The sequence below is a fragment of the Coregonus lavaretus genome (assembly GCF_964263955.1).
Source record: "Coregonus lavaretus genome assembly, chromosome: 16".
Lineage (NCBI taxonomy): Eukaryota > Metazoa > Chordata > Actinopteri > Salmoniformes > Salmonidae > Coregonus > Coregonus lavaretus.
This window is the reverse complement of record NC_140003.1, coordinates 35,444,054-35,470,952: the sequence shown is the minus strand read 5'-3', so window position 1 is coordinate 35,470,952 and position 26,899 is coordinate 35,444,054. Positions and strand designations below refer to the sequence as shown.

The window sequence follows — 26,899 nt, the reverse complement described above, 5'->3', positions numbered from 1 at the left end:
CTATATACAGGGGGTACCGGTACCGAGTCAATGTGCGGGGGCACCGGTTAGTCGAGGTAATTGAGGTAATATGTACATGTAGGTAGAGTTATTAAAGTGACTATGCATAGATAATAAACAGAGAGTAGCAGCAGCGTGGTGGGGGGGGGGGGGGGGGGTAATGCAAATAGTCTGGGTAGCCATTTGATTAGATGTTTAGGAGTCTTATGGCTTGGGGGTACAAGCTGTTTAGAAGCCTCTTGGACCTAGACTTGGCGCTCCGGTACCGCTTGCCGTGCGGTAGCAGAGAGAACAGTCTATGACTAGGGTAACTGGAGTCTTTAACAATTTTTAGGGCCTTCCTCTGACACCGCCTGGTATAGAGGTCCTGGACGGCAGGAAGCTTGGCCCCAGTGATGTACTGGGCCGTACGCACTACCCTCTGTAGTGCCTTGCGGTCGGAGGCCGAGCAGTTGCCATACCAGGCAGTGATGCAACCAGTCAGGATGCTCTCGATGGTGCAGCTGTAGAACCTTTTGAGGATCTGAGGACCCATGCCAAATCTTCTCAGTCTCCTTAGGGGGAATACGTTTTGTCGTGCCCTCTTCACGACTGTCTTGGTGTGCTTAGACCATGTTAGTTTGTTGGTGATGAGGACACGAAGGAACTTGAAGCTCTCAACCTGCTCCACTACAGCCCTGTCGATGAGAATGGGGGCGTGCTCGGTCCTCTTCTTTTTCCTGTAGTCCACAATCATCTCCTTTGTCTTGATCACGTTGAGGGAGAGGTTGTTGTCCAGGCACCACATGGCCAGGTCTCTTACCTCCTCCCTATAGGCTGTCTCGTCGTTGTCGGTGATCAGGCCTACCACTCTTGTGTCATCTGCAAACTTAATGATGGTGTTGGAGTCATGCCTGGCCATGCAGTCATGAATGAACAGGGAGTACAGGAGGGGACTGAGCACTCACCCCTGAGGGGCCCCCGTGTTGAGGATCAGCGTGGCGGATGTGTTGTTACCTACCCTTACCACCTGGGGGCGGCCCGTCAGGAAGTCCAGGATCCAGTTGCAGAGGGAGGTGTTTAGTCCCTGGGTCGTTAGCTTAGTGATGAGCTTTGAGGGCACTATGGTCTTGAACGCTGAGCTGTAGTCAATGAATAACATTCTCACATAAGTGTTCCTTTTGTCCAGGTGTGAAAGGGAAGTGTGGAGCGCAATAGAGATTGCATCATCTGTGGATCTGTTGGGGCGGTATGCAACTTGGAGTGGGTCTAGGATTTCTGGGATGATGGTGTTGATGTGAGCCATGACCAGTCTTTCAAAGCACTTCATGGCTACAGACGTGAGAAATACAGGTCGGTAGTAATTTAGGCAGGTTACGTTAGTGTTCTTGGGCACAGGGACTATGGTGGTCTGCTTGAAACCTGTTGGTATTATAGACTCAGACAGGGAGAGGTTGAAAATGTCAGTGAAGACACTTGCCAGTTGGTCAGCACATGCTCGGCATACACATCCTGGTAATCCGTCTGGCCCTGCGGCCTTGTGAATGTTGACCTGTTTAAAGGTCTTACTCACATCTGCTACGGCCAGTGTGATCACACAGTCGTCCGGAACAGCTGATGCTCTCATGCATGTTTCAGTGTTACTTGCCTCGAAGCGAGCATAGAAGTAATTTAGCTCGTCTGGTAGGCTCGTGTCACTGGGCAGCTCACGGCAGTGCTTCCCTTTGTAGTCTGTAATAGTTTGCAAGCCCTGCCACATCCAACGAGTGTCGGCGCCGGTGTAGTACGATTCGATCTTAGTCCTATATTGACGCTTTGCCTGTTTGATCGTTCGTCGGAGGGCATAGCGGGATTTCTTAGAAGCTTCCGGGTTAGAGTCCCGCTCCTTGAAAGCGGCAGCTCTACCCTTTAGCTCAGTGCAGATGTTGCCTGTAATCCATGGCTTCTGGTTGGGGTATGTACGTACAGTCACTGTGGGGATGACATCATTGATGCACTTATTGATGAAGCCAGTGACTTATGTGGTGTACTCCTCAATGCCATCGGAAGAATCTCGGAACATATTCCAGTCTGTGCTAGCAAAACAGTCCTGTAGCTTAGCGTCTGCTTCATCTGACCACTTTTTTATTGACCGAGTCACTTGTGCTTCCTGCTTTAGTTTTTGCTTGTAAGCAGGAATCAGGAGGATAGAATTATGCTCAGATTTGCCAAATGGACGGTGAGGGAGAGCTTTGTATGCGTCTCTGTGTGTGGAGTAAAGGTGGTCTAGAGTTTTTTTCCCTCTGGTTGCACATTTAACATGCTGGTAGAAATGAGGTAAAACGGATGTACATTTCCCTGCATTAAAGTCCCCGGCCACTAGGAGAACCGCCTCTGGATGAGCGTTTTCCTGTTTGCTTACGGCCATATACAGTTCATTGAGTGCGGTCTTAGTGCCAGCATCGGTTTGTGGTGGTAAATAGACAGCTACGAAGAATATACATGAAAACTCTCTTGTTAAATAGTGTGGTCTACAGCGTATCATGAGATACTCTACCTCAGGCGAGCAGAACCTCGAGACTTCCTTAGATATCGTGCACCAGCTGTTGTTTACAAATATACCCCTTGTCTTACCAGAGGCTGCTGTTCTATCCTGCCGATACAGTGTATAACCCTCCAGCTGTATGTTATTCATGTCATCGTTCAGCCATGACTCGTTGAAACCTAAGATATTATAGTTTTTAATGTCCCGTTGGTAGGATATACGTGCTTGTAGTTTGTCTACTTTATTAAGCGATTGTACGTTTGCCAATATATCGATGGCAGAGGCAGATTAGTCACTTGTCGCCGGCTCCTTACCAGGCACCCCAATCTCCTTCCGCGATATCTCCTTTTCTTTCTACTGCGAATGACGGGGATGAGGGCCCTGTCGGGTGTCTGGAGAAAATCCCTCTCGTCCGACTCATTAAAGAAAAATGATTTGTCCAGTTCAAGGTGAGTAATCGCTGTTCTGATGTCCAGAAGCTCTTTTCGGTCATAAGAGACGGTAGCAGCAACATTATGTACAAAATAAATTCCAAACAATGCGACAAAACAAACAAAATAGCATGGTTGGTTAAGAGTCCATAAAACGGCAGCCATCCCCTCCGGCGCCATTCTCTGTTGGTCAAAGATGCCTTAAAAAAAAGGTAGGGGCGTGGATCAGAAAACCAGTCAGTATCTGGTGTGACCACCATTTGCCTTATGCAGCACCACACATCTCCTTCACATAGAGTTGATCAGGCTGTTGATTGTGGCCTGTGGAATGTTGTCCCTCTCCTCTTCAATGTGCTGTGCGAAGTTGCTGGATATTGGCAGGAACTGGAACACACTATCGTACACGTCGATCCAAAGCATCCCAAACATGCTCAATGGGTGACGTCTGGTGAGTATGCAGGCCATGGAAGAACTGGGACATTTTCAGCTTCCAGGAATTTTGTACAGATCCTTGCGACATGGGGCCACGCATTATCATACAGAAACATGAGGTGATGGCAGCGGATGAATGACACGACAATGGGCCTCAGGATCTCGTCATGGTATCTCTGTGAATTCAAATTTCCATTGATAAAATGCAATTGTGTTCATTGTCTGTAGCCTGCCCATACCATAACCCCACCACCACCATGGTGCATTCTGTTCACAACGTTGACATCAGCAAACCGCTCGCCCACACGGCGCCATACAGGCTGTCTGCCATCTGCCCGGTACAGTTGAAAACGATTTTCATCTGTGACGAGCACACTTCTCCAGCATGCCAGTGACCATCAAAAGGGAGCATTTGCCACTGAAGTCGGTTACGATGCCAGACTGCAGTCAGGTCAAGACCCTGGTGAGGAAGACTAGCACGCAGATGAGCTTCCCTGAGACGGTTTCTGACAGTTTGTGCAGAAATTCTTCGGTTGTGCAAACCCACATTTTGATCAGCTGTCCGGGTGGTTGGTCTCATTAACTCCCGAGTGGCGCAGTGGTTTAAGGCACTGCATTGCAGTGCTAGCTGTGCCACTAGAGATCCTGGTTCGAATCCAGGCTCTGTCGTAGCTGGCCGCGACCGGGAGACCCATGGGGCGGCGCACAATTGGCCCAGCGTCGTCCAGGGTAGGGGAGGGAATGGCCGGCGGGGATATAGCTCAGTTGGTAGAGCATGGCGTTTGCAACACCAGGGTTGTGGGTTCGATTCCCACGGGGGGTATAAAAAATAATGTATGCACAAACTGTAAGTCGCTCTGGATAAGAGTGTCTGCTAAATGACTAAAATGTAATGTAATGTAAATGTAATGTCTCAGACGATCCCGCAGGTGAAGAAGCCGGATATGGAGGTCCTGGGCTGGCGTGGTTGCATGTGGTCTGCAGTTGTGAGGCCGGTTGGACATACTGCCAAATTCTCTAAAATGACATTGAAGGTGGTTTATGGTAGAGAAATTAAGATTAAATGATCTGGCAACAGCTCTGGTGGACATTCCTGCAGTCAGCATTCCAATTGCACACTCCCTCAACTTGAGACATCTGTGGCATTGTGTTGTGTGACAAAACTGCACATTTTAGGGTGGCCTTTTATTGTCCCCAGCACAAGGTGCACCTGTGTAATGATCATGCTGTTTAATCAGCTTCTTGATGTGCCACATCTGTCAGGTGGATGGATTATCTTGGCAAAGGAGAAATGCTCACTAACAAGGATGTAAACAAATGTGTAAATGATTTGAGAGAAATAAGATTTTTATGCATATGGAACATTTCTGGGATCTTTTATTTCAGCTCATGAAACTTAGGACCAACACTTTACATGTTGCATTTATATTTTTGTTCAGTATACATGAATCGGGGTTTAGACCAGGGCACAGTTGTGGGGTGGTGATTTTAATGGAGTCAGGCGCAAGAGGGTAAATCACAGAATAAAAGGGTTTATTCCGAAGGTACAGCGGTACGCAGCAATGCGTTAAACACTCCAGTGTGTAATCAGGCGCACTGGTAAACAACAAGGCACACGGGTGAAATATCCTGGCGATACTAAATACATGGAGCTCCACCGAGCTAACCTCCACAATAAACAATCACACACAAAGACAAGGGGGCAGAGGGAACACTTATACAGGTACTGATGAGGGGAATTGAAACCAGGTGTGTGTAACAAACAAGACAAAACAAATGGAATGATGAGATGAGGAGCGGCAGTGGCTAGAAGGCCGGTGACGACGAATGCCGAAGCCTGCCCGAACAAGGAGAGGAGGCAGCGTCGGAGGAAGTCGTGAAAATAGTACAAATACTGCAACCACATTAGTTATAAATTATATTGTCAATGCTTTAGATGCCAAAATGAATTATGCTTTCTTGTTTGTAGACTTGTCAAAGGCTTTTGACACATTTGATTATTCTATTTTATAAGTTGTCCTCAATAGGCTTGGGCATTGATGCCTGTATGTGGTCTCAGACCATCTCAGTAATAGAACTCAGGCTATTGTGACAGAAGGGGTCTAATCTGAAATCTTGAAGTGCATAAAAGGGATACCCAAGGGTTCCATTCTGGGGCCACTATTGTTTAAGCTGTATATAAATTACATTGGAAATACTGGGAAAATGTTTAATATTCATTTTTATGCTGATGATACAGTATTGTACTCTGTTACACCATCTGTAAACCAAGCCTTTTCACATCTCCATTCTGATTTCCATGCGCTACAGAAGTCACTCTTGGATCTTAAGTTAGTACTTAATGCAAACAAAACAAAATACAGTTGAAGTCGGAAGTTTACATACACCTTAGCCAAATACATTTAAACTCAGTTTTTCACAATTCCTGACATTTAATCCTAGTAAACATTCCCTGTCTTAGGTCAGTTAGGATCACCACTTTATTTTAAGAATGTGAAATGTCAGAATAATAGTAGAGAGAATGATTTATTTCAGCTTTTATTTCTTTCATCACATTCCCAGTGGTCAGAAGTTTTCATACACTCAATTAGTATTTGGTAGCATTGCCTTTAAATTGTTTAACTTGGGTCAAACGTTTCGGGTAGCCTTCCACAAGCTTCCCACAATAAATTGGGTGAATTCTGGCCCATTCCTCCTGACAGAGCTGGTGTAACTGAGTCATGTTTGTAGGCCTCCTTGCTCGCACATGCTTTTTCTGCCCACAAATGTTCTATAGGATTGAGGTCAGGGCTTTGTGATGGCCACTCCAATACCTTGACTTTGTTGTCCTTAAGCCATTTTGCCACAACTTTGGAAGTATGCTTGGGGTCATTGTCCATTTGGAAGACCAATTTGCGACCAAGCTTTAACTTCCTGACTGATGTCTTGAGATGTTGCTTCAATATATCCACATAATTTTCCTTCCTCATGATGCCATCTATTTTGTGACGTGCACCAGTCCCTCCAGCAGCAAAGCACCCCCACAGCATGATGCTGCCACCCCTGTGCTTCACGGTTGGGATGGTGTTCTTTGGCTGGCAACGCCCCCTTTTTCCTCCAAACATAACGATTTGTCATTAAGGCCAAACAGTTCTATTTTGAAACATGTTTCATCAGACCAGAGGACATTTCTCCAAAATGTATGATCTTTGTCCCCATGCGCAGTTGTAAACCGTAGTCTGGCTTTTTTTATGGCGGTTTTGGAGCAGTGGCTTCTTCCTTGCTGAGCGGCCATTCAGGTTATGTCGATATAGGACTTGTTTTACTGTGGATGTAGATACTTTTGTACCCGTTTCCTCCAGCATCATCACAAGGTCCTTTGCTGTTGTTCTGGGATTGATTTGCACTTTTCGCACCAAAGTACGTTCATCTCTAGGAGACAGAACGCGTCTCCTTCCTGAGCGGTATGACGGCTGCGTGGTCCCATGGTGTTTATACTTGCGTTCTATTGTTTGTACAGATGAACGTGGTACCTTCAGGCGTATGGAAATTGCTCCCAAGAAAGAACCAGACTTGTGGAGGTCTACAATGTTTTTTCTGAGGTCTTGGCTGATTTCTTTTGATTTTCCCATGATATCAAGCAAAGAGGCACTGAGTTTGAAGGTAGGCCTTGAAATACATCCACAGGTACACCTCCAATTGACTCAAATGATGTCAATTAGCCTTTCAGAAGCTTCTAAAGTCATGACATCATTTTCTGGAATTTTCCAAGCTGTTTAAAGGCCCAGTCAACTTAGTGACAACAATTCTGACCCACTGGAATTGTGATATCGTGAATTATAAGTGAAATAATCTGTCTGTAATCAATTGTTGGAAAAATTACTTGTGCATGCACAAAGTAGATTTCCTAACCGACTTGCCAAAACTATAGTTTGTTACCAAGAAATTTGTGGAGTGGTTGAAAAACGAGTTTTAATTACTCCAACCGAAGTATATGTAAACTTCCGACTTCAACTGTACATGCTATTTTCTAGGTCCCATAACTTAGACTTAAGTGACCTTGAAATTACTAGCCTTAATGGAACACAAATTGAACATTCATTCATAAATATCTTGGTATCTGGCTAGATTATAAATTGGCGTTTAAATACACACATTACTGAGCTGGTAAAGATTTGAAGATCAAAATTGGATCATTTTACAGAAATAGAGCATATCTGTCTTTTGATAATAGAAAGGAAGTTGTCCGGGCCACTTTTCTCCGTTTTAGATTACGAGGATATAATATACATGTACGCAGCAGCTTCCACACTTAAACCTCTAGATGCTGTTTTCCATTGTGCCTTTAGATTCATTACTGGTGATAATTTTAGAACTCACCATTGTGTATTGTATCAGAAAGTGGGTGGGCCTCTCTGTAAGGTCAAAATAATAGAATACAGTACACAATACTGGATAGTGCTTGAGGTTCCAAGGGTGGCTTCTGATTTAGAGAGAGACCAGCGGCTTCATCCAGCTCCACCTGAGCGCCGGAAATCGACTACTCCCTCGTCCCTGTACCGTTCCTCCTCCTCCGGGATGTCCTGTTTGCCCATCAGCAGGACCCACTGAAGCTCCCTGTCCTGGGCTAAAACTGCAGTTGTGTCTTTAGTCCACATTCTCCACTGAATGTTTTTTTCACATGTTGTGCAGGTGGGCCAAGTTGGGTTAAGCTCTGTACTTGCAGTCCTTCATGATGGTGCCGAGGTTCTGGGCTTGGTCCGGCTCTGCCCCGTCCACCTCCATGCTGTCACCTGGCTACTGAGCTTCTAACAGATCTTATCCAGGAAGAAGCATGTCCTGTGTGTCCATCAGGAGGGCCCACAGTCTTCTACTCCATTACCTGTGCAGCTGTGGGTGACACTGTCCCATTTCACCCCCTTTCTGAAATGAGATGAAATAAAAACAAGAGTAAATATTAGGTCATACAAGGAACAATCACACTGTTACATCATCATATTGCAACTTTCAGTTGTACGTTGCTTTGAATGAAAGTGACTGCCAAATGACATGGTTATAAAATGTCCTTTTGTGAAATACTTTTATAAAAAGGGTCATTGAGGAATACTTCTGCCTCCCGTTGGTCTGACTTCTTATTTATTGATTTTAGTTTCAATAGAAAGACACATGTAAGGCTTCATCATTGCAATGCTTGTAAAATCAGTCAGTTGATATAATAGAGTCAACCCTGTAATGGTCTGAAAACAGGTCAGATTGATGCCCCTCCCCGTGCAATATTTTCTCATGTGCACACTGGCACTGCTGGAGACAGAAAATAGCGCACAGATCGATCAAAGATCAGCAATTAACAGGTAACAACCACACACTTCAATGCAGACTGTGCATTTTAAAGACCTGTGCTCCTGATTTCTGAACTTTTAGTAATAATTAGATGGTGTTTTAGATCATGCAAGAATGTTATTAAAGGCCTAAATCACATGTGCTCTAGCTAGCTCTACATGTGTGACTAAAAAGTAGAGGAGACTTAGCAGTGTAGATTAAGTAAGATACTGTTTGGTTGAGAGATCCTCCTGTAAAACAATGCACACCAGAAAGGTCATCAAACTTTTAAATGCAACAGGCACAAACAACTATGTTCGGCCAAAACACAACTCTTAATGACCCAGGCTACATAACTATGGTCATGACCATAGCTATGCTATGGCCACCTTTTCCAACCCTTCTCTCTAAGTGTAATAACACAATATATTGGAGGTACAGTGAACGAATACCGTTATAATATATGACTTATTTGCATTGTACACTTCCCTCACTTATGTAAAGACAATAGGCTTGTGTAAAGAATATGGTGAAGATTCCTTTTAAGAAAGGTCGACTAACTTTGATATTTTCATCCTCCATCAAGGTCCTGTGTTGAGAGTAGAGAGAGAGATGGACAGTGTCGTATTATTACAGTTGTCTCAAGTCTCCCTTGTGAGATGAGTACAATGTGTTCTTAAAGATGTGGTAAGAATTTGCCTAACTGTAAATAACTGTTGTTTTGTCATTTTATATTCACAGACAAAACATCTAGATAATATGGTCCAGAAACGTTGGAGAGGGATTTGGGGTTGGAGGCAAAGGTGTCATGGTTTGGGGAGGGTGGGATGGAGTGGTCTTCTCCCCGTATTCTACTAACAAATGGATTCCCAGCCTGCCCCAGATATCCTCTTGGTCCATCCATGTGGAGGGGGGGGGGGGGGGGGGGGGTGGACCTGGGGAAGGTCAAGACTGTGTGTGGGGGAGTGAGTACTTTTTTCTCTGCTCATACAGCAGCAATAAAGGCCTAGTTCACTAAGTTTGTGAGTTATTATTATAATTTTATTTAATAATTACTATCTATTTTATTTTTGTATCGGGGGTGATGCAGGACCCTCAGCACTCCTACTTTCAATGACTATGGATGCAGCACTTGTTGATTGTTTTGCATAGCAGGACAGAAATAATATACCTCATGCTGCACTGATGTTGAAAAGACAGGTCTAAGAAAACTCTTGGCAGGGGTTAGAGGATGAACCCCCCCTACAGTCACAGCAAACCAAAGCAGCAAACAGTATATCTAACATCACTCCTAATATTGGTTTGACATCACTCACAATGTCAGTGGCTCTGTAAATAGCTAGCTACATAATATTGTTGTGAGCCTCTTACAGAATCCTGGAGTTGGTACTACCTGGCAGTGGGCTATGCATCCTCACATAAAACATGATAGCCTTTTGGTTGTAAGCTGTATGATGAGATATATTGGAAAAATATATTACAAAATATATACTTTTTTTATATATATATTTATTTTTCACAAAAGTAGTGCAGTGGGCCTTTAATATTCCTGTATTAGTGGACAGATATAGCAGTCTGCAGCGCCAGCATGGGGGAAAAGATGTCAAGCCATGTCCCAATAAATCAGTAAAGTTGCCTTGTATAACCAGACTGGTTGTTATCGTAATCTTTCTCCCCCCGACATGTTCATGCTTGTGTGACACTATTTAATGTGGGTCAAAAGGGAAATACAAATATTATTGGAGTTTATCGCCTGCCCTCACCGGCATTAACAGAACTGCGGGAAAACAGTGCAAGACAGGCGGGGACGAAGGACACTGTCCACTGGTTGTCCCTGCCTCCCGGCTTAAGTGACACAGTGTATTAGCTAGCTTGATAGTTAGCGACACCGTGTCTTTAGGACTAGCTGGCTAAGCTACTGTAGCACAAAGTGTGCTTCACTCCTGCCTGCTGAACATCTGCACTAACCATCATTAACAGAAATGCGTCAAAAGAGGTTTCTGCAGATGCACGTGCCATATTCAACCAGATAGCAAGTCCGACATTACAGAGTTTCCTAGTTCAGAGCATTTCGTATTATTCTGTATGTAAATGCAAGACACTCCATTTATTATGATATATTACGTTTCATATGGTATGCATTCATTTGTGGACGTCGATCACTCATTTCGTATGATACACTACATGACAAAAAGTATGTGGACACCTGCTCGTCGAACATCTAATTCCAAAATCATGGGCATTAATATGGAGTTGGTACCACTTTGCTGCTATAACAGCCTCCATTATTCTGGGAAGGCTTTCCACTAGATGTTGGAACATTGCTGCAGGGACTTTCTTCCATTCAGCCACAAGAGCATTAGTGAGGTCCGGCACTGATGTTGGGCGATTAGGCCTGGCTCGCAGTCGGCATTCCAATTCATCCCAAAGGTGTTCGATGGGGTTGAGGTCAGGGCTCTCTGCAGGCCAGTCAAGGTCTTCCACACCGATCTCAACAAACCATTTCTGTATGGACCTCGCTTTGTGGATGGAGTATTGTCATGCTGAAACAGGAAAGGCCTTCCCCAAACTGTTGCCACAAAGTTGGATGCACAGAATCGTCTAGAATGTCATTGTATGCTGTAGCGTTAAGATTTCCCTTCAGTGGAACTAAGGGGCCTAGCCCGAACGATGAAAAACAGCCCCAGACCATTATTCCTCCTACACCAAATTTTACAGTTGGCACTATGCATTGGGGCAGGTAGCGTTCTCCTGGCATCCGCCAAACCCAAATTTGTCTGTCAGACTGCCAGATGGTGAAGGGTGATTCATCACTCCAGGGAACGTGTTTCCACTGCTCCAGAGTCCAATGGCGGCAAGCTTTACACCACACAAGTCGACACTTGGCATTGCGCATGGTGATCTTAGGCTTGTGTGTGGCTGCTCGGCCATTGAAACCCACTTCATGAAGCTCCAGACGAACAGTTATTGTGCTGAAGTTGCTTCCAGAGGCAATGTGGAACTCGATAGTGAGTGTTGCAACCGAGGACAGACGATTTTCAGCACTCTGCGGTTCCGTTCTGTGAGCTTGTGTGGCCTACCACTTCACGGCTGAGCCGTTGTTGCTCCTAGATGTTTCCACTTCACAATAACAGCACTTACAGTTGACAGGTGCAGCTCCAGCAGAACAGAAATGTTACAAACTGAATTGTGGCAAAGGTGGCATCCTATGACGGTGACACGTTGAAAGTCACTGAGCTCTTCAGTAAGGCCATTCTAGTGCCAATGTTTGTCTATGAGATTGCATGGCTGTGTGCTCGATTTTACACACCTGTCAGCAATGGGTGTTGCTGAAATAGCCTAATCCACTCATTTGAAGGGGTGTCCACATACTATTGTATATATAGTGTTTCATCAGAGAGAGGGGTCCCAAGTCATACAGAATCTGGCCTGTTGTTGTATTTAACTTTGTTTTTCTTAAAGAAAAAAATAATTGTGTCCCATCATTCTTGTTTGTAATGAGGCCTATGGGTATGTTTCATAACCAGTAGTGGTATTGGCTTTCGAAGAGGTAGTCCACAGCTTATGAAAAGCCAGGATTCTACGAGTGGGGTGGAGACTAGACTGTCTCATCCATGATCCACCCCATGTTGCAATAGCTGCTGTGGCTTACTCAATAACTGTTTCCTACAGGAGCAGCAGGACATTTGTCTGTCAGCACAAACAGCAAAAAACAAATGTCTCAGCTACTTCAGCAGAGGAACTTACATTAATCACAGGTTAGTGGCCTATTAAATTTACAGATTCATCTGTTTGGTTTCAATACTACTGACCAATATAGAACTGTTGGTTTATTTTTGTAATAAGGTGTAGGCTACTTTGCAAGATGTGCATAGTCTCCATCAAAGAGTGGTGATTGCAGACCATTGCTCGAATAAATTGCATTGCATTCAACATTATTTTACATTTGAGATAGCCTACATAACTGTTTTGCATAAACAATGAATAGGTCCTCATTATTACAAACGGCAATCTCAAAATGTAATACAATTCCATAATTACATTTCCCCTATGACCCTAGCAATGAGAAGAGCAAAGCATGTTACAGAAGCTGTGCTGTGTGATTCTACTCATCATCCAGAGGGACACAGAAAGTAGGTTTTCAATTGACGTCATCAAATGTCATATTATTACGCTAATGTTTTTGTCACTTTTTTCTTATTAATACCAGGCAGAAAATAACACCCACCAAACACACAATCCCACCATTAAATTGTAGTCCTGGTCCTTTTAGGGTACAATAAGGCACACACATCAGCTCAGTATGTTTACTATGTTTTTAACTCAGTATGTTTACTATGTTTTTAACTCAGTATGTTTACTATGTTTTTAACTCAGTATGTTTACTATGTTTTTAACTCAGTATGTTTACTATGTTTTTAACCTAGTATGTTTACTATGTTTTTAACTCAGTATGTTTACTATGTTTTTAACTCAGTATGTTTACTATGTGTTTAACTCAGTATGTTTACTATGTTTTTAACTCAGTATGTTTACTATTTTTTTAACTCAGTATGTTTACTATGTTTTTAACTCAGTATGTTTACTATGTTTTTAACTCAGTATGTTTACTATGTGTTTAACTCAGTATGTTTACTATGTTTTTAACTCAGTATGTTTACTATTTTTTTAACTCAGTATGTTTACTATTTTTTTAACTCAGTATGTTTACTATTTTTTTTAACTCAGTATGTTTACTATGTTTTTAACTCAGTATGTTTACTATGTTTTTAACTCAGTATGTTTACTATGTTTTTAACCCAGTATGTTTACTATGTGTTTAACTCAGTATGTTTACTATGTTTTTAACTCAGTATGTTTACTATGTGTTTAACTCAGTAAGTTTACTATGTTTTTAACTCAGTATGTTTACTATGTGTTTAACTCAGTATGTTTACTATGTGTTTAACTCAGTATGTTTACTATGTTTTTAACTCAGTATGTTTACTATTTTTTTAACTCATTATGTTTACTATGTGTTTAACTCAGTATGTTTACTATGTGTTTAACTCAGTATGTTTACTATGTTTTTAACTCAGTATGTTTACTATGTTTTTAACTCAGTATGTTTACTATGTTTTTAACTCAGTATGTTTACTATGTTTTTAACTCAGTACGTTTACTATGTTTTTAACTCAGTATGTTTACTATGTTTTTAACTCAGTATGTTTACTATGTTTTTAGCTCAGTATGTTTACTATGTTTTTAACTCAGTATGTTTACTATGTTTTTAACTCAGTATGTTTTGAGACATGCTGAGCATGCCCAAGTATCTGGGAATGTATTGAATATCTTACTCTTGAGTAAGTGTAATAATTGTGTCAGGGCTTTTGGCTTCTTATTCTAATAACATATTCACTAAGTAGTTTCAGACTAGACTGGACCCAGATCAGTATGTGCTTTAGCCATCGCCGAAATGGGCATCGGGTCAAATACTGAGCAATTGGCACATTTCTTTTTGCAATAACCACATTTCAGCATCAATAGGATATCATAGTTCCTAAGCACAGCTAAATACAAATAATGGTCTTGTCTGTGTGTTTTGATAACATCTCTGTTTATTAGACTTCATAAGCATCTATTCTACAGGTATCTTTTGGACTGTGTTTTTGGCTTGTGTTTCTCTTCAGGTACACAGGTGATTGGAGGATGTAGGACTGTGGTACAGGGGGAGGGTGTGGACTTATCCTGCAGACTGATAGAGACAACCAAGGAGCTCAAACACATAACATGGCAGAAAAGTACTTGGGAAGAAAAACAGAAACATAATTGTATGCAGATTTATCCAAATGGTTTTACTGACTTTGATGCACCAAATGGATTGAAAGGTAGAGTCCAGTTTATTGGGAGCCCATCAGAAAACCTTGGATCTATTAGAATAACAGCTGTCAGACTGTTGGATGAAGGCACCTTCACATGTATCTTCAGTGGAGCATACAATATAGAGATACCTCTGACTGTGGTTGGTAAGAACTATGAGTGTGTAGAAATACTGTGTGTATTGTCAATCTCATCTACACATTTAGCCTGGATTTTTTTCCCCCTCTTAATGCCGAAGTTGTGACAAGGAGAGCACATCAAGTCTCAATACATATTTCCCCTAATGGTCCAGTGCTAAATAACTTGGGAATATATACACCACTTTTCCATAAACATCCCTCTCCCTTAACGGTATTATCACTGGGCTGTGAATGTATAGTTCCACATTTAGAATTAGTGGCATGTCTTCTTTTCTCAATTTGTTGGTTTGTTTTCTTTCTAAGTTCCTCCAGTGGTGAGTGTGACAGTCAATGTTCCTCTTGTAATTGATGAAAATGACGTTGTCTTGGCAACCTGTGTGGCTGCTGGTGCCAAGCCACAGGCGGAGATGAGGTGGAACACGGGTGCATTCGGCAGTTTGTTGAGGACGGTGACCAACTCCACCCAGCACGTCAACGGAACCACCACAGTACTCAGCCACCTGCTCGGGGTGCCAACCAGAGCAGCCAATCAGGAGCAGGTCCAGTGTGTGGTCAACCAGTCTGCCCTGGCAACAGAGAAGACCTACAACTACACCATATACATCCACTGTAAGTATATTCTACTACCACTGTCCTACACAAAAACATCCACTGTAAGTATATTCTACTACCACTGTCCTACACTATAAACATCCACTGTAAGTGTATTCTACTACCACTGTCATACGCTGTCGACATCCACTGAAAGTATATTCCTCTATCACTGTCACAGACAATAGTCATCCACTGTACGTATATAGTCTCACTGCCTGTAGCCTAATAGTCCCTCTAACCAGTCTCTGTATGTCTATAGTAGGCCCCTACTCTACCTGTGGAGCCTGTTCTGCGGCTTCTTCCCTGTCCACTGCTATGCCTGTCTAGACAATTGGACAGAATGTGACGTCATCTATCTGCTTGTTCAGATTAGTATGAATCATGTTCTGGGATCTGCCCACTAATCTCTGGGGTCCATTGATTGAGTGAGGCGGCCTACCGTGTACACAATGTAGAGTGACACTTTGTGTCATTCCATTAGTGGTTGGTAGTATTGTAACAGGATACTGAGGTACCATCTATCTGCTAGTTCAGATTAGTATGGCCTGTATTCTGGTGATCTGCCCACTAGTCATTGGTGTTGCCATTGGACTAGGTGGGGCGGGTCTTTAACCGATGACGCGGTATATTGTGACGCCTGTATGGGTACAGTGGTTACAGTACTGCGGGAATTGGTTGCAGCCATTGCTAGGCCTGACCTTTTCATTTTGATGGGAAGTGTTGGGCTCGGCAGGGAGTACATTTTGGAGCGCTACGCTCCGCCTTAAACCAATAGGAGCAGAGCTCCCCTATGGGGCGGAGCTCCACGATATAGAACGATTAGTTACCGGAGTTTAACTCCAGTTCTATGAGTGGAGCGGAGCCCCATAGGACTTAAGGCCCTGCCGACCCTCTCTAGTCTCGCTGAAGATACATATCTCGGGAGGCTGATTGAGGGGAGGCATCCCCTCTTATAGGGACACCTGTACTCCTATTGGCTGCAGGTGTGTGCATCATTTTGTCTCAGGCTGATGCTGCCTTAGGGCAGTGGGTAAACCAATAGGAGCAGAGCTCCCCTATGGGGCTCCGCTCCACTCATAGAACTGGAGTTACACTCCGGTAACTAATCGTTCCACTCCTGTCCACTGCTCAGAGACTGTATTGTAATTGTAATGTGTGTCATATATCTGTCTTGGTATGGGTGTGTAGGTCTATTTACATTCTATATCTACAGTAACTCTAATCACCTCTCTGTCTCTCTTTCACTCTCTCTCTCACTGTCTCTGTCTGTCTGTCTCTCTCTCTCTTTTTTTCTCTCTCTCTGTCTCTCTGTCTCTCTTAGATCCACCTCAGGCAGTGAACATTACCCTTAATGAGACCTCTCAAACCTCAGTCCTATGTGTAGCAGATGGCAACCCACAACCCAACTACACCTGGAGCAGGTATACACTTCTATGTAAACTAGTTCAAGGGTAAATCCATTTGATTTCAATCACTTTGACAGTACCATTTTTGATTTGAACAAAACCTTATAATAATTTGCCATTTAGCTTTCATCCAAAGCGACTTACGGTCATGCGTGTCTACATTTTTGTGTATGGGTTGTCCCGGGGATCGAACCCACTACCTTGGCGTTACAAGCGCCGTGCTCTACCAGCTGAGCTACAGAGGACTTCCATACATAAAGTATTTGCCCATTGTAGAAGTGCTCAGAAAGTTACTTTTTGGATTCGAATGCCAAAACATTCAGGAGATAAAGGTGCTCAAAGTAGACCTATTTTGCATTTTCCACCATACTGACATCCATGTCTTCATCATTGTAAAAGATAAATAGTTTAAATTGATATCATTATAATGTCTACAAACAGGGTTTTCAAACTATTTTGTAATTTCTTGAAAACCTTAAACGTCTAAAAATATGTTGTAGCTTATACCCTATTTTACATCATGTGAGATTTTTGTGTTGTCTGCCATCGGTTGAGACAAATCAAATCAAATGTTATTTATCACATACACGTGTTTAGCAGATGTTATTGCGGGTGTAGCGAAATGCTTGTGCTTCTAGCTCCGACAGTGCAGTAATATCTAACAAGTAATATCTAACAATTTCACAACATATACCCAATACACACAAATCAAATCAAATCAAATCAAATCAAATTTTATTGGTCACATGCGCCGAATACAACAGGTGCAGACATTACAGTGAAATGCTTACTTACAGCCCTTAACCAACAGTGCATTTATTTTAAACAAAAAAGTAAGAATAAAACAACAACAAAAAAGTGTTGAGAAAAAAAGAGCAGAAGTAAAAATAAAGTGACAGTAGGGAGGCTATATATACAATAGAATAAAGTGACAGTAGGGAGGCTATATATACAGGGGGGTACCGTTGCATAGTCAATGTGCGGGGGCACCGGCTAGTTGAGGTAGTTGAGGTAATATGTACATGTGGGTAGAGTTAAAGTGACTATGCATAAATACTTAACAGAGTAGCAGCAGCGTAAAAAGTATGGGGTGGGGGGGCAGTGCAAATAGTCCGGGTAGCCATGATTAGCTGTTCAGGAGTCTTATGGCTTGGGGGTAGAAGCTGTTGAGAAGTCTTTTGGACCTAGACTTGGCACTCCGGTACCGCTTGCCGTGCGGTAGCAGAGAGAACAGTCTATGACTAGGGTGACTGGAGTCTTTGACAATTTTGAGGGCCTTCCTCTGACACCGCCTGGTATAGAGGTCCTGGATGGCAGGGAGCTTTGCCCCTGTGATGTACTGGGCCGTACGCACTACCCTCTGTAGTGCCTTGCGGTCAGAGGCCAAGCAGTTGCCATACCAGGCGGTGATGCAACCAGTCAGGATGCTCTCGATGGTGCAGCTGTAGAATTTTTTGAGGATCTGAGAACCCATGCCAAATCTTTTTAGTCTCCTGAGGGGGAATAGGCTTTGTCGTGCCCTCTTCACGACTGTCTTGGTGTGTTTGGACCATGATAGTTCGTTGGTGATGTGGACACCAAGGAACTTGAAGCTCTCAACCTGTTCCACTACAGCCCCGTCGATGAGAATGGGGGCGTGCTCAGTCCTCTTTTTTTTCCTGTCTAGTAAGGAATGGAATTTAAGAATAGATACATATACGGACAAGCAATGACAGAGCGGCATGGACTAAGATACAGTAGAATATTATAGAATAGAATACAGTATATACATATGAGATGAGTAGTGCAAGATATGTAAACATTATTAAAGTGACTAGTGTCCCATTTCTTAAAGTGGCCAGTGATTTAAATAGGCAGCAGCATCCTCTAATGTGCTAGTAATGGCAATTTAACAGTCTGATGGCCTTGAGATAGAAGCTGTTTTTCATTCTCTCTGTCCCAGCTTTCCTGCACCTGTACTGACCTCACCTTCTGGATGATAGTGGGGTGAACAGGCAGTGGCTCGGGTGGTTGATGTCCTTGATGATCTTTTTGGTCTTCCTGTGACATCAGGTGCTGTAGGTGTCTTGGAGGGCGGGTAATTTGCCCCCGGTAATGCGTTCGGCAGACCGCACCACCCTCTGGAGAGCCCTGCGGTTGCGGCCGGTGCAGTTGCCGTACTCTCAATTGTGCATCTGTAAAAGTTTGTGAGGGTTTTAGGTTCCAAGCCTATATTTCTTCATTCTCCTGAGGTTGAAGAGGCTCTGTTGTGCCTTCTTCACCACACTGTCTGCGTGGGTGGACCATTTCAGTTTGTCAGTGATGTGTACGCCAAGGAACTTTCCACCTTCTCCACTGCGGTCCCGTCAATGTGGATAGGGGTGTGCACCCTCTGCTGTTTCCTGAAGTCCACGATCATCTCCTTTGTTTTGTTGACGTTGAGTGAGAGGTTATTTTCCTGGCACCACACTCCCAGAGCCCTCACCACCTCCCTGTAGGTGGTCTCGTCATTGTTGGTAATCAAGCCTACTACTGTTGTGTCGTCTGCAAACTTGATGATTGAGTTGGAGGTGTGCTTGGCCACGCAGTCATGGGTGAACAGGGAGTACAGGAGGGGGCTGAGCACGCACCCTTGTGGGGCCCCAGTGTTGAGGATCAGCGAAGTGGAGATGTTGTTTCCTACCTTCACCACCTGGGGGCGGCCCGTCAGGAAGTCCAGGACCCAGTTGCACAGGGCGGGGTTCAGACCCAGGGCCTCGAGCTTAATGATGAGCTTGGAGGGTGCTATGGTGTTGAATGCTGAGCTATTGTCAATGAGCAGCATTCTTACTTAGGTATTCCTCTTGTCCAGATGGGATAGGGCAGTGTGCAGTGTGATGGTGATTGCATCGTCTGTGGATCTATTGGGGCGGTAAGCAAATTGAAGTGGGTCTAGGGTGACAGGTAAGGTAGAGGTGATATGATCCTTGACTCTCAAAGCACTTCATGATGACAGAGGTGAGTGCTACGGGGCGATAGTCATTTAGTTCAGTTACCTTTGCTTTCTTGGGTACAGGAACAATGGTGGCCATCTTGAAGCATGTGGGAACAGCACACTGGGAAAGGGAGAGATTGAATATGTCCGTAAACACACCAGCCAGCTGGTCTGCGCATGCTCTGAGGACGCGGCTAGGGATGCCGGCAGCCTTGCGGGGGTTAACATGCTTTTCCTTTTGTAGTCCGTGATTGTCTGTAGACCCTGCCACATGGGCGGGGAAGGGCCTTATAACCATCCCGGAAGTTCGAATAGCAATGGTAGAGGATTTTAGCAGCGCGAGTACAACAGTCGATATGTTTATAGAACTTCGGCAGCCTAGTCCTCAAATTTGCTTTGTTAAAATCCGTGGCTACAATAAATGCAGCCTCAGGATATGTGGTTTCCAGTTTGCATAAAGTCCAGTGAAGTTCTTTAAGGGCCGTCGTGGTATCGGCTTGAGGGGGGATATACACGGCCGTGACTATAACCAAAGAAAATTCTCTTGGGAGATAATACGGTCGGCATTTGATTGTGAGTTATTCTAGGTCGGGTGAACAAAAGGACTTGAGTTCCTGTATGTTACTACAATTATACCATGAGTCGTTAATCATGACACACACCTCCGCCCTTCAGCTTCCCGGAGAGATATTTATTCCTGTCTGCACGATGAACTGAGAACCCATCTGGCTGGACCGATTTCGACAGAATATCCCCAGAGAGCCATGTTTCCATGAAAAATGTATGTTACAGGCCTTGATGTCTCTCTAGAGAGAAATCCTTGCCCGGTGCTCGTCGACCTTGTTAACCAGAGACTGAACTTTAGCGAGTAGTATACTTGGAAGCGGTGAGTGGTGTGCGCGCCTCCTCAATCAAACTAGCAGGCGACTCCGAGTGCCTCTCCTCCGCTGGCAATGTTTTGGGTCAGCCGCTGGAATCAGTTCAATTGCCCTGTGGAGAGCAAACAAAGAATCTGCTTCGGGAAAGTCGTATTCCTGGTCGTAATGCTGGTGAGTTACCGCCGCTCTGATATCCAATAGTTTTTCCCGGCTGTATGTAATGATATAAAACCCTTTCTGAGCTAATAATGTAAAAAATAATTCATAAAAAAAACTAAATACTGCAAAGTTTCCTAAGAGCTAGTCGCGAGGCCGCCATCTTCGTCGGCGCATGTATTCAACGTGCTCTTGAATACATTCAGGTCCAAAAAGTCATTTTCTGACTACTTTTACCATGGGCAAACATGTATGGAAAGTTTTGTTTGAATCAAAGGGATGCAGTCAAAAAGTGATTGAATTCAAATTGATTTCCCCTCAAGCCAGTTTAAATGCAAATGTTAGCTGTAGTTGTTAAGACATGCAATATAAATGAGCTTGAAGCTTCAGTATGTTCATATCTGAAGGACAGTTGTTGAATTATGCTGGCATATCATGCCTTTGCCTGTCTGCTTAACTGGTTTCACAGGCCTTGTAGGTGTTGAAGATAGAGGTAGTAGTATGAACACATCCATACACATGATCATTCATGCACACAACCATACTGAACTCACACACACACACACATACAAACACACACACACTCTCATACATTCTCCTCCACTCCCTCCCCAGAGTGGGCCAGCCATGGCCTGGGTCTTCAGTGAGAGCAGAGGGAGACATACTGCACCTCCTCAGTCTCAGCTCTGAGCTGAATGGTCTCTATGTCTGTGAGGCCTCCAACCCCTACGGACGAGCAACTGGCTCCCTCTATGTACACACATCCTCTGGTGAGAAGCACCTGAGAGAGACACACTCATATATTCAGACACATATTCTCTCTCACACACACACTGTGTTGCTAAACTGATTGCTTATATTAACTGTGTCTGTATCCCCTCTCTCCTCACAGAGACCTCTGCTGCCTGTTGGGTTCTACTCGTTGTCATTCTATATCTGATTGTTGCTGCTGCTGCACTCGTATGGTACTGGTGGAAATACGGACAGTTTCCTTGGTAACTTCACTTTCTAAAAATCAAGCACTGAAAAACATTTATTTGTATTGAATGATCATACATTGATTTTGCTTTTAAATCCATGTTTTCTTTTTCTGGACTATATTCCAGGCGTTCACCAGTTCCAGGCACCATCACGGGTATGTGACTATGTCATAGTCCACCATTGTTCTGTGACTAACCTATCTCAGATACTTTTTGCTATGTAATAATACTTTTATAATGTCTAATGATAAGGTTGAGGAAGATGAAGGGGATGTATCGGCTATTTAACACTCCTAACCATATCCTCTTATTACATTTCGGGATGTTTGAGCTATTATCTATTCATAAGGTCTATTTATTTTGTTAGCTCTAATAAATCGCCGGACGGAGTGAGGAGACATAAGTCATTGTGAAAGGCTAGTAGAGGTCAGTAGCTTAAAGTACTTGATCATTTCTCTAAATAGAGTGGCTGCCTGAACTGTGTTTGTCCCGCCCCCAGGACACCTTTTCAGTGTCTAAAACTCCTGATGTTCTGCGCATGTGTTAATTTACGCAATAAAAGCAGGTCGAACACAGGTCACGCAGCCTCAACCTTTTCTTAAACAAGTCACCATTTACTTCTCTTATCAGCACTGTCTGCTCTCTTCAACTCTCCTCTCTTCTACTCTTTTTTTGTCTCAAATCATTATTTTTTTTTATCTTATTTTTTCCTCTCCTCTCTTCTCTCCAATACAGGAGAGCAACGCCCAGTCTCATGGTCACACTGCTCGAAGAGCACAGCGCCAGTGTAGTCAATACTTTGAAAGACTCAACTCAGGCTATTGCCAGTACTAATCACACAACGTAATCCAAAGCAGTTAGTATTTAACATGCCACATGAGCCAAGTATTGTGAAAGAAAGCAATAACACACCACATTTGATCCTTCACAAGATTAAACGTTATGTTTTCTTATTAAACGTGTTACAACAGTACAACAACATTTAAGGTTAATTGTATTTACCTTCACTGTATTTCTGCGGTTAATAACATACGCCAGTGTTCAATTGTATAGTGGGTTTCCAGATAGCGCTTTAAGATGTGATTTTGATTTGCACAGCAGGTCCTGGATAGAGGGAAATTACATGTCCTTGATTTAGAAATGTGTCTGTGGTTGTGTGCATTGGATGACTTTGCTTTTTTTTTTTTTTTTTGTGGGGGGGTAGATCAGCTTAATATTACAGATAGATTGTAACTTCCATCAATGTAATTGTCTGCATCACTTCCAATCCCCCATGTTTTTTAAAAATACAGTGGGGAAAAAAAGTATTTAGTCAGCCACCAATTGTGCAAGTTCTCCCACTTAAAAATATGAGAGAGGCCTGTAATTTTCATCATTGGTACACGTCAACTATGACAGACAAAATGAGAAAAAACATTCCAGAAATCACAATGTAGGATTTTTTATGATTTTATTTGCAAATTATGGTGGAAAATAAGTATTTGGTCAATAACAAAAGTTTCTCAATACTTTGTTATATACCCTTTGTTGGCAATGACACAGGTCAAACGTTTTCTGTAAGTCTTCACAAGGTTTTCACACACTGTTGCTGGTATTTTGGCCCATTCCTCCATGCAGATCTCCTCTAGAGCAGTGATGTTTTGGGGCTGTCGCTGGGCAACACGGACTTTCAACTCCCTCCAAAGATTTTCTATGGGGTTGAGATCTGGAGACTGGCTAGGCCACTCCAGGACCTTGAAATGCTTCTTACGAAGCCACTCCTTCGTTGCCCGGGCGGTGTGTTTGGGATCATTGTCATGCTGAAAGACCCAGCCACGTTTCATCTTCAATGCCCTTGCTGATGGAAGGAGGTTTTCACTCAAAATCTCACGATACATGGGCCCATTCATTCTTTCCTTTACACGGATCAGTCGTCCTGGTCCCTTTGCAGAAAAACAGCCCCAAAGCATGATGTTTCCACGCCCATGCTTCACAGTAGGTATGGTGTTCTTTGGATGCAACTCAGCATTCTTTGTCCTCCAAACACGACGAGTTGAGTTTTTACCAAAAAGTTCTATTTTGGTTTCATCTGACCATATGACATTCTCCCAGTCCTCTTCTGGATCATCCAAATGCACTCTAGCAAACTTCAGACGGGCCTGGACATGTACTGGCTTAAGCAGGTGGACACGTCTGGCACTGCAGGATTTGAGTCCCTGGCGGCGTAGTGTGTTACTGATGGTAGGCTTTGTTACTTTGGTCCCAGCTCTCTGCAGGTCATTCACTAGGTCCCCCGTGTGGTTCTGGGATTTTTGCTCACCGTTCTTGTGATCATTTTGACCCCACAGGGTGAGATCTTGCGTGGAGCCCCAGATCGAGGGAGATTATCAGTGGTCTTGTATGTCTTCCATTTCCTAATAATTGCTCCCACAGTTGATTTCTTCAAACCAAGCTGCTTACCTATTGCAGATTCAGTCTTCCCAGCCTGGGGCAGGTCTACAATTTTGTTTCTGGTGTCCTTTGACAGCTCTTTGGTCTTGGCCATAGTGGAGTTTGGAGTGTGACTGTTTGAGGTTGTGGACAGGTGTCTTTTATACTGATAACAAGTTCAAACAGGTGCCATTAATACAGGTAACGAGTGGAGGACAGAGGAGCCTCTTAAAGAAGAAGTTACAGGTCTGTGAGAGCCAGAAATCTTGCTTGTTTGTAGGTGACCAAATACTTATTTTCCACCATAATTTGCAAATAAATTCATTAAAAATCCTACAATGTGATTTTCTGGATTAGTTTTTTTCAATTTGTCTGTCATAGTTGACGTGATGAAATTTACAGGCCTCTCTCATCTTTTTAAGTGGGAGAACATGCACATTTGGTGGCTGACTAAATACTTTTTTCCCCCACTGTATGCTTAAAGTACCTTGTTTCCTCCTTCAAAATATCATTTGGTGAATCATGGGTTCCTCCGTCAATTGTAACCAGTTTCATTAAATTCTTTTTGGTAGCATTCCTATGTTGAAGATTAAAAAATAATTTGGTGCATTTTTCCCCATATTCCATCCAGTTTTTATTTTTTATTTTTATTGCCATCTATCTGTTCTGTTAGACTTTCTATTTCTTTTGTTAGTATAAACTTTTTTGACCTAAATTGCTTTTGTTTTCGAGATGAATACTGAATTGCATGGCCTCTAAAGGCACATTTAAAGGTGTCCCATACAATAAGGGGATTTGCTGAACCTATGTTATGTCAGAAAAAGTCAGTTATAAATTCCTTTGTCATAGTTAAAAATAAATGTTCATCCAATAGGCTTTGATTAAATTTCCAATATCCTCGCCCACGTGGAAATTCAGTAAGAGTAATGTATATGCCAATTATATGATGGTCCGACCGCATTCTGTCCCCTATCAACACTTTTTAAACTTTTGGTGCCAACGAGAATGAGATAAGAAAGTAGTCAAGACGACTAGCTTGACTGAGTCTCCGCCATGTATATCTCACTCGATCAGGATATTTAAGCCTCCATATATCTACTAGTTCTAATGTATCCATGACATTCACGATTTCCTTATGAGCATGTAGGTGATTGTTTGTGGTGTGATTTCCTTTACGGTCCATTGAGCTATTTATAACAGTATTATACTCCCCCACCATATAATAATATGGTCTTGAATTGCTTGCAGGGTTGATAATTTATTATATATATTGTCAAAGAAGTGTGGATCATCATTATTTGGTCCGTAAATGTTAATGAGCCATATCTGTTTATTGTCCAATAACATATTTAAAATAATCCATCTACCTTGCGTATCTATTTGGACAATTTGCACATTCGGATCGAAATTACTATGAATTAATATCATCACCCCTTTTGAATTTCTTTGCCCATGGGAGAAGTATATTTTGCCCCCCCCCCCCCCCCCCCCCATTCCTTTTTCAAAGCAACTTCATCTAGAATTGTTGAATGAGTGTCCTGTAAACAATAGATATTATATTCTAGAAAAAAATTGAGCTTTTTGGTCTAAACTCCACTCGCCGTGTTTGGAGGAAGAAGAAGGATGAGTACAACCTCAAGAACACCATCCCAACCATGAAGCATGGAGGTGGAAACATCATTCTTTGGGGATGCTTTTCTGCAAAGGCGACAGGACCGTATTGAGGGGAGGATGGATGGGCCATGTATCGCGAGATCTTGGCCAACAACCTCCTTCCCTCAGTATGAGCATTGAAGATGGGTCGTGGCTGGGTCTTCCAGCATGACAACGACCCGAAACACACAGCCAGGGCAACTAAGGAGTGGCTCCGTAAGAAGCATCTCAAGGTCCTGGAGTGGCCTAGCCAGTCTCCAGACCTGAACCCAATAGAAAATCTTTGGAGGGAGCTGAAAGTCCATATTGCCCAGCTACAGCCCCGAAACCTGAAGGATCTGGAGAAGGTCTGTATGGAGTAGTGGGCCAAAATCCCTGCTGCAGTGTGTGCAAACCTGGTCAAGACCTACAGGAAACGTATGATCTCTGTAATTGCAAACAAAGGTTTCTGTACCAAATATTAAGTTCTGCTTTTCTGATGTATCAAATACTTATGTCATGCAATAAAATGCAAATTAATTACTTAAAAATCATACAATGTGATTTTCTGGATTTTAAATGTCGGAGGATTTGACAGCTTTAGCGGCAAATTCATCTTCATCATTCACCACTTTAGGTCCTCAGATGCTCAAAAAAAAAAGATGTCTCTGCAAAAACAAATCAATGCTAGCTAGCTACAATGTATCCAATTTTAGTTTGTGTATTTGTTAGTTTAGCTTTCTGTAACTTTATAGCAAGTACGGTCTGCAAGGTGCCCCAACTGTCCCGTTATCTGATTTGATTGTCCATTCTAGAATGCCCTTCTAACCAAACAGAAACGAGTATTCAACAATGCTGTGGTATAATGTAGAAATAGTTTGCATTGTTTTGTCATGCCTCGTTCAAAGTTGACAAAAGGCCTTGCTTTGGTTAGTCCTTGTATTTCAGCCTTGGAACTAGGAACACACAGGGAAAAGCTGTTGCCTGGTCTTTGTGGCTCTTCTCTGTCTGCCTGATGTTATGGGAGGGGCTCCTATAGACCACATGGGGGTTTGATGGTAGATTGATTCCCTCCAGAACAGTTCCAGCCTCAACTTCCTCCCAACCTCCTCCCCCAAAATATGTTATCTCTTATCAAGCTGAAACATGCTTAAAGATTAACCTAGTCTGCCTAACTGCCTTTTTTATCAACAAGAAGAGACAGGTGTGGCTGTGGCTGTGTGAACAT

The 26,899-nt window shown here is 43.1% G+C and overlaps 1 protein-coding gene across 1 annotated transcript; it reads left to right on the top strand.

Moving 5' to 3' along the window:
• Window positions 1-14,650: 14,650 nt before the first annotated feature.
• LOC311144176 (nectin-4-like) lies at window positions 14,651-22,823 on the top strand. Its single transcript, XM_084180183.1, has 7 exons — window positions 14,651-14,669; window positions 14,967-15,272; window positions 16,579-16,678; window positions 21,266-21,420; window positions 21,543-21,645; window positions 21,757-21,785; window positions 22,366-22,823. Exons 2-7 carry the CDS (start codon window positions 15,071-15,073, stop codon window positions 22,419-22,421), a joined length of 645 nt encoding a protein of 214 aa, XP_084036309.1. The 5' UTR covers window positions 14,651-14,669; window positions 14,967-15,070; the 3' UTR covers window positions 22,422-22,823.
• Window positions 22,824-26,899: the final 4,076 nt, after the last annotated feature.